This window comes from Choloepus didactylus, chromosome 9, assembly GCF_015220235.1.
Source record: "Choloepus didactylus isolate mChoDid1 chromosome 9, mChoDid1.pri, whole genome shotgun sequence".
Taxonomy (NCBI): Eukaryota; Metazoa; Chordata; class Mammalia; order Pilosa; family Megalonychidae; genus Choloepus; species Choloepus didactylus.
This window is the reverse complement of record NC_051315.1, coordinates 67,124,337-67,142,971: the sequence shown is the minus strand read 5'-3', so window position 1 is coordinate 67,142,971 and position 18,635 is coordinate 67,124,337. Positions and strand designations below refer to the sequence as shown.

General features: G+C 33.9%; 1 protein-coding gene across 3 annotated transcripts in view; it reads right to left on the bottom strand.

Moving 5' to 3' along the window:
• AGPS (alkylglycerone phosphate synthase) overlaps positions 1-18,635 on the bottom strand; it is a 175,847-nt gene that overhangs the window by 94,988 nt on the left and 62,224 nt on the right. For all 3 annotated transcript variants that reach the window (XM_037848960.1, XM_037848959.1, XM_037848958.1), the window contains exons 9-10: positions 9,310-9,435; positions 5,754-5,862 (exon numbers count right to left, since the gene is read on the bottom strand). In XM_037848960.1, the coding sequence (XP_037704888.1) occupies positions 5,754-5,862; positions 9,310-9,435 (235 nt within the window). The remainder of the gene's footprint in view (positions 1-5,753; positions 5,863-9,309; positions 9,436-18,635) is intronic.

Here is an 18,635-nt window from a genome sequence, read left to right as displayed (position 1 = left end):
GATTTATTTAAAACAACATACACAGCCAAGGCAATAGTGGAATGGTGTTTTCAAGGATCTTAACGAAAGAAAGTATGCTCCGAGGATATTATATCCACCCAAGCTATCCTTCAAGAATCAAGGCCATATAAAAACAGTTTAGAACATGCAGAATTCAGGGGATATAAAAATGTGCCTTTCCCGAGGAATCCAAAGGATAAGCTTTATTTAACCAAAAGATGACTGGTAAAACTTTACAGAACTGATGGTGAGCATTTCGTATAGTTGTAGAACAAAGATTAAAACAAGGATGGGTCATGGGTTGAAAAATAAAAATGTGCTTTTAACCATTTTTTCAAATAAAAGAGCAAAACATTGTTACTAGTAAATTCCATATATAGAAAAAAGAATGTGAAACATATCAAATGCTTTGACTTTATTATAATTTTCATTACATTGCTAATGTTATCTAAAATGGAAGGAAGCTGCTTGTTGAAAGATCATTATGAAAAATTCATAACAAAATGACAAAAAATTAAATTTAACGTGGTCAAACATGTGGAACTTAGTGAGACAGGAGAAAATAGGTATTGTGATACTAATAATGTGCAAAGTTCTCATCAAATGATTTAACTATATCAAAAGAAGTTTTTTAAAGCTTGGAGGAAAAAGTTCATGGTTCACATTTAAGGGCAGGAAGTTATATTCACATATAAATTGAAATGGGGATTAGGGAACATAAATACACTTGTAAAGATCACTGATACCAAAATAGTAAACAGCCACAGTAATAGCACTGTGCCAGTCTGGATATATTATGCCCTCCAAAAAGCCATGTTCTTTAATGCAATCTTGTGGGGGCAAATTTACTAGTATTTTGATTAGGGTGGTAACTTTTGATTGACTGTTTCCATGGAGATATGACTCACCCAGCTGTGGGTGATGCTATCGATTAGATTATTTCCATGAAGGTGTGGCCCCAGCCATGCAGGATAGGTCTTGATTAGTTCACTGGAGTATTTAAGAGAGAAGCTAAGAGTTGACACAGACCCAGATGCTTGCTGAAGCTTGCTGACTCTTGCTGACGCTTGGAGACGCTTGGAGATGCAGACAAAAGGACATTTGGAGATGCTAAGCTAAGAAATGAAGCCAGAGTTTGCCTCGGAGAAATAAGAGAGGACCCCCAGATGCTTAAAGAGAAATGCTCTGGGAGAAAGAAGCAAGGACGTATGGGAACTGAGAGAGAGGAGTGAAGAGAGAAGCCCAGAGATATTTTGGAGTAAGCCATTTTGAAACACAGTCCAGGAGCAAAGGACCAGCAGATGCCAGCCACATGCCTTTCTAGCTGACAGGTATTTGGGACCCCATTGGCCATTCTTCAGTGAAAGTATCATCTTGCTGATGCCTTAGTCTGGACACCTCTATGGCCTTAGAACAGTAACTTTGTAACCGAATAACTTCCCTTTAGAAAAGCCAAGCCATCTCTGGTATTTTGTATAGTGGCAGCATTATCAAACTGGAACAAGTACTAAAAGTTAGTATTTATTAAGTACTTACATGCTTATAAATTGTCTAACACAACCTCATTTAATCTTCACAACAACCTTATGGAGATGGATACTTTTATTATTCCCATTTTACTGCTGTACACTTTGGGCAGAGAGACTTACCTAACTTACACCGAGTCACAGAAACATAAATTGTGGACCCAAGATTAAAATTCAGATATGACAGACTTCATGATTCATGTTCTTAATCAGTTTTCTATTTTGAATAGTTACAATATAAAATCTTACTTAACTACAGTAATTAAGCCTAGTGTACAAGACATAAGTTTTTAAAAAGCATGTTTCCTGTATTTCTTTGATTATTATTAAAATGAGTTTGCTTTCCTTAAGTCCATACAGTAATTTACTATTGAGGGAGGCAGCCCAGTGGTTTAGATAAAAGTTCAAATTATATTTAATAGAATGAGAAGATTATCTCTCAAGTTACCCCATAACCCTCACCACTCTGCCTCTAGCCCTGCTGGCTACCCCCACCCCACAGTAAACCTTATATTTCCAGTTATACTACAAATCTGGCAGCTTCATGAGGCTGAAGCTCTCACTCTAAGCCTACCTACATGCTATTCCCTCTGTAGGGCAACTCACTCCCCACCTTCTTTCCTCAACTCTACCTGGAATTACTTTCTATTTATCAACCTTCAGGCTCATTTTATTTAGAATGGCCTCTCTGGTGAAGCATTCTTAAGCACACATCAATCTGAATTTATTTCTATTTCTCCTGTGTAACTTCTATCATAGACTGTGTCATACATTATTATAATGGCCCATTATTATCTGTATTCTTCAACGAGCCAGCATAGTACCTAGCAACCAAAAATAACTGGATGGGAGGAAAAAAAATGGTGATGCAGTTAGTTGAAAAGATCACTTGTATTTATAGAGTTGACTCCAACTATGTATACATCTATAGTATAATTAATACTTGTCAGTTTTAATGCCTATTTGTTATTCACAGTGACATAAAATATTCTTTTTTTAACTTTTAGAAGATGCATAAATACAAGAAGTTCCAGAATATTTATTAGAGAGCTATTTTAAAAACATTAAGTGTTTTATTTTTCATATTAAAAATGTAGCTCTGTTTTCTATACAAGAGTATGCCAGAAAAGGAATATGAAAGTAAATTGGTAAGATATTTTGACAAAGGTTTGTCTCCAAGTATCATGAAAAAATGTAAGGCATACCATTTGGTTGTCAGCCCAATAGTCAATTCTAGTGTGTCAATAACAGACTTAATTTGTTCTTTTTTTTCCTTTCCAGACTCACTGTCAGAGGTTAGAATTTATGTCCTAACATCTTAGTTCATATAATTGTCCTTTTATCTATGAATATAGCTAAATGTTTCCTGAATTATCTCTTCTTTTAGTTGTACCACCTTCTGAAATTAATGAGCTACTCTGCTAATTTAGAAATAATTCAATTTAATTTACCATATTTTTCTGGATTTAAGGGGTGTCCCTCTTCATTACTCTAAGAATTTAAAAATTGTTCACCTTATCCATACAATTCATAGTCCCTATATAAAAGTTAGTTTGCAAAATATAGAGGGAAAGGTTAAATGTTTTGGATGAGATAAAAAACTATATACTAATCTAACCAGCATTATTTAATGTCGGTAGTGAAATCAGAAATACCAACAAAATTTAAAAAGACATGTGAAACAACAGAACTTTAAATTCCACTTTTCTTTTAAAAACCAAATAGTAAAAGCAAAAGATATAATTATAGAAAAATAAGATAACAGAACGTTTTATCAGTTCTTTCCCCCTAATATTTCTGATAAAATTAAAGAATACAATAATATAAAATGTTAAAACACTGAATTATGTGTGTGAATGTGGATGAAAGGGGTAGTTTTAGGTCGTGTGTTATTAGAAGGAACACTAGAGATAAAACATGGGATGTATAACATACTGAATTCTGTGGTCGATGATGTCTGTGGTGAATTGCACAAATATAAAAATGTTCTTTCAAGAACTATAACAAATGTACAACACTATTACAAGGTGTTAATAATAGGGTGGCACATGGGAAAAATACATGTAAAGCAAACCATGAACTACAGTTAACAGTAATATTTTAGTATTCTTTAAATACAAATAAATCTATGGAGACAGAATTAGATTAGTGGTTATCTAGGTCTGGGGAAAGACAGGGATTGAGAAGTGACTGCTGAGGGGTGTGGGGTTCTTTTTGGAGTAATGAAAATGCTCTAAAATTGACTGTGGTGATGAATGCACAACTCTGTAATTATACTAAAAGCCACTGACTGTACACCTTGGACGGACTGTATATATCTCAATAAAACTGCTTAAATAAATAAATATTGGATGAAGAATATAGGTAATTAAAAAAGAAAAGGAACTGCAAGGTTTTTCACAGGAACGGCAGACAAGACATGTATGACTGCACATGTAATTATAAACCCCTTACCTTCTGGTAGAGTTGGAGCATGTTTCAAATATGGGACTTAATCTCATAAGAAATTATGGGAGGGGGATGAGAAGGGAAGGGTGGGAAAAGATGGGACATGGCTTCTGGCACCAAGGACTAACCATATTGGGTCCAAAAGTGGGAAGCTTATGCTTCACGGCTAGGCTGCAGGTTGGACTTAAACTCTGCTAATATGCAAGGCATGGCATGCCTGAGATAGTGACAGTGAACATAGTATTTAGGATGTGCCCAGTGGTAGCAATGGAAAATTATACCAAATAGACTTTGAAGGACTAAGGGTTTAAAAAGTCAATTGGTATCACTCCCACACTGACTAGGGTAGTGGGGTGTACTTGGTTTTCAAATTGGATCCTCTTAACACTTCAGTGCCTGACTGCCTTCTTCGCTGACTTTTGACTCAGTCAAAGTAGCTTTATTGGTTTGAACCAGCTCCTTGTTCCCAGGTTACAGACCTATCGTTTCAATAATCCTGTTAAGCTTGAATGGAGTATGTCTTAAAATGTAAAGCTTCTGGTTCTCACACTGTATTCTGAGGTCCAAATGACTGTCTGTCAATGTGTAACCTAATGTCTCAACCCCAAGTAAGAAGAGTCAATTCCTTGGTGTTTACCAAGTGGGAGGCTTCACTGGAACAGGCTTTTACTCAGGGCTCTGCTGTTTGTTTTGCAGAAAACCCAAGAGCAAGGAAACAAGATTTCTTTCCTACCGTATCTTCAGAGGGTTTTGCCATTGTAAATGGGTCTAATGTGACATGACAATTACAGAGAAATTGTATTTAAATGCACATTTTTTAATATGCTTGTAGGGTCACATGATACATTTAGGTATAAAGATCCTTTTGTAGTTTTTATTTCCACTACTTAAGTTTGGAAATCATACCAAATTTTTATATTTCTTTAATCAGTGTGTTCTCTTCAGTGATATATATTGCATTATATATTGATATGTGTACCAATATACACTGACATGTATTACACTTAAACATGCAAACACACAATTCAGGGGGTGAAAACTATAGCCTCTGCATTCTCTATAGCTTCTGCAGAGAGATCCTAAACAGCAAAATCTTAGTGTTGTGATATACAGAAATGGAGAAGAGTCTTAAACTATATTTAAGAATTTTTAAAAATTCACATACTGTATGATTCTATTTACATAACATTCTTGAAATGATAAAATTATAGAAATGGAGAACAGCTTAGTGATTGTCAGTAATGGGGAGGAATGGGGGAAGCAGTTGGGTATGAGTATAAAAGGGTAACAGTATGAAGCCTGTGGTGATGGAACTGCTCTGTTCCTTGACCATATCAATTTCTATATCCTGGTTGTGATATTGCCCTATAATATTGCAAGATGTTATCACTGGGGGAGACTGAGATCTTACAACTCAATTTGGATCTACATTATTTCAAAATAAAAAAGTATAATTAAAAAAATTTTTAATCCTAACAACTACCTTCACTAAAATTAGATTAAAAACTCTAAAAGGAAAATTAGAAACAAAATAACTAAGTTGTTTCTAGAAATATTAAGGAAAAAGAAAAAGAAAAACGTAGAAGGAAACTTAATAAGTTGTTCTTATAATAAAACCTTTACTAAGTACCAAATTAAATCAAAATTTTAAATCTCCATTCTTTAAATATATAAAATATGCCTTTCTTCCAAAGATCTGATATCACAGTATCACAGATTTTCACAAAACTGAATCAGTAACCTCTATTTTTTTCATAATAAATTTGCAATTATATTTACCTTCAGATCCCATGATGAAGTGATGGATATCAGGGCCTGTTGACATACGAGGTCCTTGACTGCTTTTTTCTATTATACCTCTAGGTGTTACCATTTTTATATGAATCACCTGTTTAATACAATACATGATGTAAATTCTAGACATCCGCCAGCAAATTGTGTATGTGTGTGTATACACATACCCATATATATTTATATAAAACATTACTTTTTAGATATTGGGTTAAGTGATAAATTGTGATGCCCTTCAGAATTCTAATATCCTTTAGTAATTCTTCTTAGATGAAAGGTAAATTTGTATATAACTTTAAAAGAGGAAAAATCATTCTAAGATTGTCACCTCATTTTAAATTGGTTTATCTATATTCAACATCTTAAGAATTGAAAAACATTTCTTTAAACCAAATTTAGTCTAAGATTATCCATAAGGCAAAGAACTAAAGGACCCAAGAAATAAGAAATGATCATGTCGTAACAGATTAATTCTTTCATTTATTCCACAATACTTTGGGAGCACTATAATTTATTCAGGCATAGTTCTAGATGCTCAGAATTCTGAGAAAAAAAAATGTATTCTTGTCTCAAACCTACTTTCAACCTATCTACTTTCCCCTCACAGTAGAAAAGATTAATGAAGTATTAATGAGCAGGTCAACAAAGGGAGATGCAGCACGTAACTTAAAGGGGGGGAAAAGATATGTGTTTGATAAATGTGTGAGATGTATCACGTAGCTGAGAAAGTAAGTGTGTTAGGAGGACAGAGCCACTCAAAAATAGTTCCAGAGATTTGAATTAGCAGCTGTTAGGTAAAAACGCAATATATTTTCAGAAGGGTTTTTGACAGATAAATAACAATAGTCTATTTACTGTTGAAGGAAATGGGCAGTAAGCAATTCACAAAATAAGAAATAAAAAGTGCTTGAAAACATTTTCAACGTGTATATTCACTAGCAATTAAAAAAATAAAAATTATAAGGCAAAAAAATTTCAGTAAAATAAAGGTTCTCATACTCCTGTGAGAATGTCAACTGGTGAAAATTTCTATAGACCAATTTGGCCAAAAAGATCCAAAGACTTAAAAATGTATAAACTGCTTGATCCAACAATTCAAGCTTTAAGAATGTATTCTAAGAAAATAATTAAAGATGTATGCCAAAAAAATTAGTAATGATGATTTCTCCCTTTGTTTTCTATTACTTTGAAAGATAATAATTTTATTGTTCATAAACAGGGACTTGGTTGAATTAACAGGAAAAGAGAATTATATATAGTCTTTAAAAATGATAGTACAAACCCATGTTCATTTACTATGTTAACATAAAATTTAAAGAGCAGAATAAACATAGTATGATTCTTTTTTATATTAAAAAATAGATATGCACACATTTGTATATATGCCTAGGATGGGGGATAAATATAAACATGTTAAAAGTGGTAACAGTGATTATATGCATTTAATATATATAGCATGTAGGAATATTTTACACTTCTTTAATGACTATATGTTATTTTTAAAATAATAAATATTTATTTTTAATTGTTTATATTGTATCACTTTTAACCGAAGCATTTTCTTCAGAAAATTTTTAAAAGTTAATTGCTCATCATATCATACTTTATTCCTTTTGTGAACATTCAAGATTCTTAGTGAATTTTGTCACTAGAGATTTCATTTTGTTTTCCTTCTAGCAGTGTAAGTAACTGAGAAGTATAACAAGGCACCTTTCATAGCAGCGTTGGATAATTGCTCTTGGCCATGAGCTGCAGCTCTATAGCACCAGTGTAAAAGAGGTTAATCAGATATGCTTAGGTAATCCTTTAATGAAGAGGTAACTACTAAATTAAGAAATATTTGGGTTGGAATGTAATTAGAATGCCTTAAAATGACCTTGAAAACAAATGGGGACCAGAATTCAAGAAGAAAAGTTCAACCCCGTAACATACAGAAAGCACTCAACACTTCTGAATCTTCAGATTATGTCAGAAATTTAGACTAAACAACTATCTTTAGCTTTTTTCAAACCAGTTAAATAAGGTGTTAGTATTAGAATCATTACCTATTATACTTTACATATGCACTGATATTAGAGAAATATATTAACATGTTCAAAAAGCTTAAATTTTTTCATGCACCCACACAGATTAAAATAACATAATATCTAATTTAGTAAAGGTTTTATATAAGCAGTTAATATAAGTTAACACAGTTTCAGAGGAAACTTTATATTGCAAAAGAAACTTAAGAATAAAATGTGCTAAGTAATTACTAATGCAAATAAGTATGTGAGCATATACATTTACAATGTGTGGCCCTTAAATCTCTCAAAACAAATGAATAAAATAAATTATATGCTCTAGCAGTACTAAATGAAGCAGCCCATCAAATATTTACTAATTCCAATCAGGATCTTAATAATTCAACAGGAAAAGATTCAAATTCCCTCCTCTGAAACTAAATTTAGGTTACTTTAATCCCAAAAGAAAAAAGTGATTTTTTAATGTGCGCAATAAAAAAAAAAAATAAACAGAATAATGTAAACATTTACAGAATGTTCACAATATAGATACTTTTTTAAAAGCCTTAAATTATCAGGTATAAACTATAAATAACCAATATATTTCATTAAAGATTTACCATTCTTATCAACCAAGATATTAATGCAAATGATGAAATTTAGATTTGAAAAGCAAAGTTAAACTTCGGCTAGGATGGTAAAGTTATGGTTAGGACCATCACTTTAATAGTTCATATATTAAAGTTCTTTTAAACTAATCTCAAAATATTGAGGATAAGAGAGAACTAACATTTACAAAGCACCTGTTACACACCAAGAACTCTGCTAAGAGTTTTCATTTTACGTCCTTTTCTCCTTATAATAATGCTATGCAGTGAGTCATCATTATTCTACTTTATAGAAGAGGAAATTGAAGTTTAGAAAGGTGAATCAATTTGCACAGATCACACAGCTAGTCACTTGAAAAGCTACAAATAAACAATACCTAACTCCTAACCAGGCTGCCCATATTTACACTACTCGCACACTAACTCCTACAGAACTGGAATCATATCAGCTAAAACAAAATGGTGTACACATAAAATATCATGTGTCATATTGCTACTTTAAAACATTTTCAATCAGTTTCTTTGATTCTATATAGAAAAAAATTATTTTCGGAAAAAATAAACTTTAAATCTCCCAAGGCAACAAAGTAGTAATGATGAAATTACCTAAATCAATGGATTAAAATATTAGTAAAGTTGACCACTGAGGTTCTATGAGACTTGTAAAATAATATGTATATATTTTACAAATCAGATACCGTGAACATCTACAAAGCTTACATACTAGACACTTGATAAGGAGCACCATTAAATAATAACCAGTTTTTTCTTTTAATTGTTTCTATTATACGTATTTAAGCCTACTATAATCAAAAGGGGTATACTTTTGGGGGGCTCAACTATCTAACTCTTAACTTTTTAAGGCTTTTAATCACTTCATAATAATCTCTGTATATTGGTCAATTATTATATAATAATTAGAAAAAAATTTACCAGATCCTCAATATTGCCATAGATATTCTTCTTCATGCCTGATGCCCGAGTAGATACCCATCCTCCCACAGTGCTGAATTCCAGGGAATCTGGTTCATGACCTGTACAATAACCACTTTCTTTAAGCTAAAAAACAAAAATGCATTAGTTTTACTAGCGAAAATTGTCACATTTCACACAGCAATCAACACATTAACTTTTCCAACTTCAAAATTTCCATGTGGCACATGTCTGTATTCATTAAAACTGAATAGAAAAAGAAACACTTTCATCACGTTAGTTTAAAGAAATTAAGCTTTTGTCTAGCAGAAAACCTCTACAAAACTGAAAAATATGAGCCAGAAGACCTGTATTCGCTAAAGGTTCACTAGACAATTGCATTCCTTACACCCTTTCGTTTTAAAACCAACAACCTCTTTCCACTTCTTCTTTTCCACAGAGACAAACTAAATACTTATGAAAATCAGATTATACTTAAATAACTGCCAATTTCACCTAAACACTTTCAATAAATAAAACACAATCTCTTGTTCTCCCTACCCTAATATAATATGCAGTAGGCCTGCAGAAAATCTAAGCAAATTGCCTACACTTTGCAATTCTCTCAAGGAGTCATGTGTTTTAATGTACAGCCATCTGGCTAGGTTTCCTGCACCTACTAGCATCATTTATTTGTTATGCAGAGCACGCATTCCTGTACATTAAATACTCACTTGTTTCTCATTTTTCTATATTAGCTTGGCTTTGCCATCTGCACAACACCTGAGGTTGAATGGATGCCCTTTACTGCAACAACACCAAAGCCATTCCACTGAAATCATTTTAAAGATTCAGCCATCTCATGTCAAACAGTACAGGTACCACCATCTATAATACCCACTCCCTACTGCACGCGAGCCCATCAATCTGTGTTGACCACTTTGATAGTCATCCAGATAAGCAACTGTGTCTGTTTTTCAAATAAGCCATGCAGAGATGCAGAATATGTCAGCAGTGTTTGTATCCATGTATTTAAGTATGGTACGAAAGATGTAATCCAAAATCTGAGAGCCCACTGGGTTAAATATAATTGATTAGGTTTCACAGATACTCAAATCAAATTATTTACCTTTTCTAATTTTCTAATAACTAGAAAACTATTTTTCTAATTTTGTTGTTAGTAAAAGCAGATTTTAAAAGACAACTGTAACATAATGAGATTTTTTTTCACTAAATGTTCAATACATTGATTTAACTGTAAGAGACAAATAACCACGTACTTAAATATCTTAAATACATAACTTACGAGGTTAAAATGAAGATTCTCAGACCATTTTATATTTCTTCCCTAATTACATTGCCAAATAATCTATATTCACATTATTTTCTCTAAAAAGACTACTCATTCATTTTTTTCTGAAAAGAAGACATTCATGGAGCCCCTAAGATGTGCTATGACAGGCATGGAGCAGTGAGCTTTCACACATTATCCTGAAAAAACATACCTCCATATTAACCACACAGAAGCAGATCATTATATACACATTAATACACAAACTATTTCTAGCACTATGTCCAATGCAGGTATACTGTTTATTTGTCTCCTATCTCTGGTGGGCTACTTTATTACCTTCTCTAATTACAAGCAGTTTAAACTTTGTGCCAGGAATTGTATAACAGCAATGTAAAAGAAGGTGGAGGAAAGGCACAGTTCCCATGCTCAGGGAGCTCTATCTAGCACACCAATTTAAATATACTTCTTTGTTACAATCCAACTAACTTCCTGCTAGCTAGGTGTAATGGTTAAGAACCTAGATTTGAGGTGGGGCATGATGGCAATGTAAGGAAGTGTGAAAATTCGTTAGTCCTCTAGGGCAGCTCATAAATAGCCAGGAACTGTCTGGACCAACTGTTTAGGGGACTTCCATGACCAGATACACCCCATACATACACTGGAATGAGGGGAAGGGCTGACATCATAGTGAAGAACTGTAAGTAAAGTCTCCCAGTTGGTGGAGGTTGGTGCCCCTCCCCCATTAGCACAGCAAGCTGTTTTGGAGTCACTTTCCCTTGGGAAAAAGAAGCAATCTCTACTAGGAGCAAGAGAAGGTAGCTAAACCAAGTTCCAATTGTTGATTAATCAACAGATTCAGACTGCTGATTATAAGCTCCAAGCACAGATACACCTCAGATAAACAAGAGAGAAAGCACCAAAAGAATCCAGAGGTCTCTCCCCAGCAAGGAGGAGGCAGGGAGGCTGGGAGAAAAGAAAAAAAAAGAGGTGTTTGGAGTTAGCTAAGTGCAGAATACTAGAAAAAGGCTGTGCCCCAATCAAGGGGGTACACAGAGACAGGTACCAATTCTGGCTCCTGATTTGGTGAATCAAAGGGCTTGGGACCAGCTCTGAAAAGGATTTTTTTTTACCTTTTAGAATAAAGGAAGCAGCAGGCTTTTTCGGTTGTTAGCACTGCCCCAGGCAAGGGTGGAGTTAAGCAGTATCTGAGAGACAAAGTAACTAGACAGATGAAGGAGATAATTTCCTGAAGGGTGTTTCTTCCTCAAGAAAGGAGGAGGTGCCAGCACAAGTGTCAGCTCTCATTCAGAGAATTCAGACCCCCAGGGCCGGAAAACAGAAACAGCTTAAGCCTGCCCTCTGCCTCAGCCTCTGTGTCAACCACACCCCTGGCAGAGACAAAGTATGCTGAGAAGTAAAGGCACCATACCACTTTACACAGGTGGGGAGCTGTGGTCTGACAAACACCACCTGCTGGGCAGGATAGGAAAAGGACAGAATCAAGAGGCTGAAAATACCGGAACCTGGCTGGGTCTCATCTCCAGGGAACTGTGATACTGATTACACCTTCTGCCTGAGTTCTGGGCCTGTCTTACCTGGGAAAATCTGACTGAGGTTGATCCTATCTGGGGAGACTATCCTCAAAAAACTAAAATTCCATACAGGAAGGGCAACACCAGAAAAAAAAAAAATGAAAAATTATGATCAGTTAAACAGAAGCTATGCTAGAGGTCTAGAATAAGTTGAACTGAATGTCAAAAAACAGATGGAGAACAAAGCCAGCCAACAAGAAAACCCTATGTAAAAGAGATAAAATGACCTCCTCCAGAATAAACAAGTCAAGGGAATCAGATGCCTAAACACCAGCAAAATATTACAAGTCATACCAGGAAGCACAAAGACATGGCTCAGTCATTGGAACAAACTAACACTACAAATGAGATGGAGAAGTTGAAACAACAAATTAAAGATGCTCAAATAAATCTTCCAACTGAAATCAATTCAAGTGAAGGAAAATGTGACAAAAAAGATGAAGAATATAAAGAAGACACTGAGTAATCATACAGAAGAACTCAAAAGCTTGAAAAAACGAAAGGTAGAACTTATGGTAATGAAAGGCACAACAGAAGAGACAAAAAACACAAGGGAGATGTACAACAGCAGATTTGAAGAGGCAAAAGAAAAGATTCATGAACTGGAGGACAAAACAGCTGAAATCCTATACACAAAAGAAAAGACAGGGAAAAGAATGAAAAAATGTGAACAAGATCTCAGGGAAATGAATGACAACATGAAGTGCACAAATATACATGTTATGAGTGTCTCAGAAGGAGAAGAGAAGGGAAAGGGGGCAGAAACAATAATGAAGGAAATAATCACTGAAAATTTTCCAACTCTTATGAAAGACATGAAATTACAGGTCCAGGAAGGGCAGTGTACCCCAAACAGAATAAATCCGAATGACCTAATCCAAGACACTTACTAAACAGATTGTCCAATGTCAAAGACAGAGAGAGAATTCTGAAAGCAGCAAGAGAAAGGCAATCCATCACATACAAGGGAAGCTCAATAAGACTATATACTGACTTCTCATCAGAAACCATGGAGGCAGGAAGACAGTGGTATGACATATTTAAGATACTCAAAGAGAAAAACTTCCAACCAAGAATTCTATATCCGGCAAAACTGTCCTTCAAAAACAAAGAGGAGACAGAGCAATAGATGATGGAAGATAGACAGGGAGGGAGGGAGGGAGGAAGGGAGGGAAAGAAAGAAATGGTGGTGTGACAGCATGTTAAAGTTGATGGATTGGGGTATCCGGGGCGAGGGGTCAGGGTATGCTGTGTACGGGGTTTGTATTGTTTTTGCAACTGTTCCTGTAACTTTGAATTTATTTCAAAATAAAATTAAAAAAAAAAAACAAAAAACAAACAAAAAACGAAGGGGCTCTCGGTCCTAACATGGCAGCACAGAGAGGAATGGAAGGCATTTAGTCCCCCTGGAACAACTAATAACCAGGAACAACTAGTAAATAATCTGGAATAACTGTGGGGGGACAAATGTGACCGTCCATTCATCATACACCAACTTGAATTGGGAGGAATGCCTGAGATCACAGCATAAAATCTGTAGGTAAAAACACTGAATGTGAATGGATTAAGCTTCCCAATTAAAATATATACATTGGCAGAAAGGATTAAAAAATATGAACCATCAATATGTTGCTTACAAGAGACTCATCTTAGACACAGAGATACAAAGAAATTGAAAGTGAAAGGATGGAAAAAAATATTCCATACAAGCTATAGCCAAAAGAAAGCAGGAGTAACAATATTAATCTCAGATAAAATAGACTTTAAATGCAAGGATGTCATAAGAGACAAAGAAGGTTACTATATGCTAATAAAAGGGACAATTCAACAAGAAGAAATAACAATCATAAATGTCTATGTACCCAATCAAGGTGCCCCAAAATACATAAGACAAACATTGGCAAAACTGAAGTAAGCAATAGATGTTTCCACAATAACTGTGGGAGACTTCAATACATCACTCTCTCCTATAGACAGATCAACCCGACAGAGGACCAATAAGGAAACTGAAAATCTAAACAACCTGATAAATGAATCTGAATTAACAGACATATATTGAACATTACATCCCAAATCACCAGGATACACATTCTTCTATAGTGCTCATGGAACTTTCTCCTGAATAGATCATACGCTGGGCCATAAAACAAGCCTCAATAAATTTAAAAACACTGAAATTATTCAAAACACATTCTCTGATCACAATGGAATACAATTAGAAGTCAATAACCATCAGGGACTTAAAAAATTCACAAATATCTGGAGGTTAAACAACATGCTCCTAAACAAACAGTGGGTTAAAGAAGAAATAGCAAGAGAAATTGCTAAATATAGAGAGACAAATGAAAATGAGAACACAACATATCAAAACTTATGGGATGCAGAAAAGGCAGTATTGAGGGTGAAATGTATAGAATAGCTAGAAGGAACACCTGAATCTGTTGAGCTGTAATCTAGTGGACTTGATTTCTTGATGATGACTGTATAACTATATAGCTTTCATTGTGTGACCATGTGATTGTGAAAACCTTGTGACTGACATTCCCTTTATCCAGTGTATGGGCAGATGAATAATAAAGACATATTTATATATAAATAATAAGGGGGGTTAGGAGTATGGGATGTTTTAGGTGTTCTTTATTTTTATTTTTTTCTTTATTTTGGAGTAATGAAAATATTCTAAAATTGATTGTGGTGATGAATGCACAACTATATGATGATATTGTATACTTTGGATGTATTACATGGTGTGTAAATATACCTCAATAAAATTGCATTTAAAAAACAAAAAGGAACCTGGGTTTGAGACGTGCCATTTGTCCTAGATAGAATCTAATCTGCATACCACAGTATGCTTATTTGATGAGAAGCAATTCTTGGTACAAAGTCAATGCTTAATAAATGGTACTTTTTTTATTGAGCTGCTTCCTCTTCTAAAAATCTGTGTTCATTTTAATGGCATTAGCTGTAAGAAAATATGCTGAAGAAAGGTCTACAGATTCAGTCATACATTTAACCAATATTCTATTTTAGTAAAATAAAATAGCTTCTCTGCTTCATGCTGCACTAAGTAATAACTACATTTATCAACCACTTACTATGTGCCATGAACTTCTAGGGGAATGAGAACTTTATCTTACTTCTGTTATCCCTATTCAATATTGAGACAACAAATATTTACTGCCTACTATGTGAGGAGCTTGGATACACCATTTAAAAAAACAGATCCTAAATTATGGAGCTTATATTATATATAGAAAGAGGGACTGAAATTAGTAACAGACATAGTTAAATTATACAGAATAGTTAGAAGTACAACTGAAAAAATAAGTAAAGCAGGGACTCCTACTGCTACCCAAGATGGAATAAAAGGGACTAGAGAGTTATCTTCTCACCTGAAAAAAAAAAAAAAAAACATAAGAGAAAGTTTTCAAACATATACATAAGGTAACAAAAGACAGCAATCCCTAAGAAAAAGCAAACAAGGAGGTAAGCATTACATTGCCTAGCTTAGCTCTTTGAAGATTTTCCAGGCTGCCGCACAAGGAAAGAATCCAGAACTCAGTAAGCACCAAGAGTTGAAGAAATGGAGTTAAGAGTCATGGGAAACAAAGACATCTAGATTTCACAGGAAAAAGTACTACAGAAGAGAGAGAAGCACAGAGAGAACCATGGAGATCAGCAGAGGGTTCCCCTTCAGGATTCAGCATATGCAAGTACGAAAACTATTCAGAGCTGGAGAAAACATAATCCAAAACGATTAGAGAACAGTGCCAGCACTCACACAGTACCAGAAATAGTACTTGTGCCCAGGAGGTGGATTGGAAAAACTCTTAATTCACAAAGCATTAGGTAGAATACCCAGGAAGGGGGAAAAATTAACCTCAGACTGAGCACTGCACCAACCTGAACAACAAATCATAAAAACAAGACTCCAAAGGATCAAACTGTTTCCAAATAACTGCAACCCAGAAAAAAAGTTGAGAATATTTATAAAAACAGAAAAACCTCCAAGACCCCATAAGATAAAACTCACAATGCTGGCATCTATTCAAAAATTACCAAGCACACAAAAAAGCAGGAAAATGCAACCCAAAATGAGATAATCAGTATGAGGAGAACAATCAAACCAACCCAGAAGTAACACATATGTTAGAAGTAGCTGGCATGGACATTAAAAGTTATTGTAACTGTGTTCATATGTTCAAAAAGATAAGTAGACCTAGAGAAGATACAAAACACCTTAATCAAACATCTAGAGTTGAAAAATATAATGCCTGAGATTAAAAAAAATAAACTTGATGGGATTAAGAGCAGGATAGACATAGCAAAATAAGAGATTAGTGAACTTTAAGTCATAGCAACAGACACTAAATGCAAAAAAAAACAAAAAAATGACAAGAGTAGCAGTGAACTGTGAGACAACCTCAGGCAACCTCATATGTGAGTAAATAGTTCACCTAAACGTTGGATGTTAGGGAGGAAGGTATTTGAAAAAGAAATAGTCTAAATCTTTCCAAATTTAATGAAAACTATAAACCTACAAATCAAAGATGCACAACAATCCCCAAGCACACAACACTGAAGAAAGCTACTCCAAAGCCTATCATAATCAAATTGCTCAAAGAAGAAAATCTTAAAAACAGACAGAGAAAAAAAGACATATTATATACACAGGAACAAAGATAAAAATAACACCAGATTCCCATTGGAAGTGAGAAAACAGTGAATCAGAATCTTTAAATTACTTGAAGAAGCACCTGTCAACCTATAATTCTATACTTAATAAAGGTATCTTTTAAAAAAAAAAAAAAAAGATGAAATAAAGACTTTTAACAGACCAACAAAGGGGTAGCAGACCCACACTAAAAAGCATGTTATGGGAAGTTCTTCAGATTTAGGCAGGACAACACCAATGGAATTAAGAAAACCAGAAATGGTACCTACAAAGGTAAATATAGAAGATACTTTCTTATTATTTAAATATTTAAAAAATATAACTGTTTCAACAAAAATAATATCAATATATTATAAGGTTTGTTTAACATAGGTAAAAGTAAAATGTGTGAAAAAATAGCACAAAGGAGGTTGAGACAAATAGAAGTAAACTACAATAAGGTTCTTATGCTAAACAAGTCTTATAATAGGACATGAAGGTAGACTGTTATAAGTTAAAGATGTATATTATAAACTCCAAAACAACTCCTAAAATAACAAAGTGTTATGACAAAGAAGGAAACAAAGGAGAGAAAACGTTATCATAAAAAATATTCTGTACCAAAGAGTTACAAAGGAAAAGAATAACAACAGCAACAACAAATACAGATAGGAAATACAGAAAACAAATAGCAAGATGGCAAACTGAAATATATCAATAAATTGCAATGGAGAAAATGGTGAAAACATCCAAATTAAAAGGTAGAGATTATCAGGATACATTAAAAAGGAAAACCCAATTATATGTTTGCCTACCACTTTAATTAAAAAGATGCAAATTGGTAAAAAGCTAAAGAATAGAAAAAGATATACCATGCTAACTCAAACCATAGAAAACTGAAATGGTTATTTTAATGTCAAAATAAATGTCAGAACAAAGAATATTATCAGGAATAAATAAGGTCATTTCACAATGATAAAGGGGTCAATTGATCAATACGACATACAAACCCAAGCATTTATTGCCCTAGTAGCAGAGCTTTAAAATACATGAGGCAAAAATTGATAGAACTACAAGAATAGGCAGATTTTACTACCTTTCTCTCAAAAATTCATAGTACAGGTAGGCAGATAAAAAATTACAGAAACTTGAAAAATCCTATAAATTAGGACATTTAGAGATTACTCTACCCAAGAGCAACAGAAGACACATTCGTTTCAAGTACACATGGAACATTTAACAAGATAGGCCATATTCTGAGCCATAAAGTAAGTAAACAATAAATTTGAAAGGATTTAAATCATACAAAATATTTTTTCTCAACACACACAGAATTGACATAGAAATCAATAACAGAAAGATCTCTGGAAAAATCCCCCAATATTTGGAAACTAACATACTTCAAAATAATGAAAGAAAAAATCAAAAGGGCAAATAGAAAATACATTAAATGAATGAAAATGAAAAGATAACATATCAAAATTTGTGGGATACAACTAAAGCAGTGGTTAGAGGAAATTTATAGTACCAAATACCGATATTAGAAAAGAAGAAAGGCCTCAACTCAACTCACCATCCACATTAAAATACAAAAAAAGCATTTGACAAAATCCAGCATCCATTATGGATAAAAACTCTCTGCAAATTAAGAATAGAAGGGAAATTCTTCAACATGACAAAGGACACCTACAAGAAAACCTACAGCTAACAGCAAATTTAATGGTAAAGAACTGACTGCATCTCTTTCAAGATTTCTCCCAAATCAAAGATGTCTACTCTCACCATTTCCTTTTAACTGTATTAG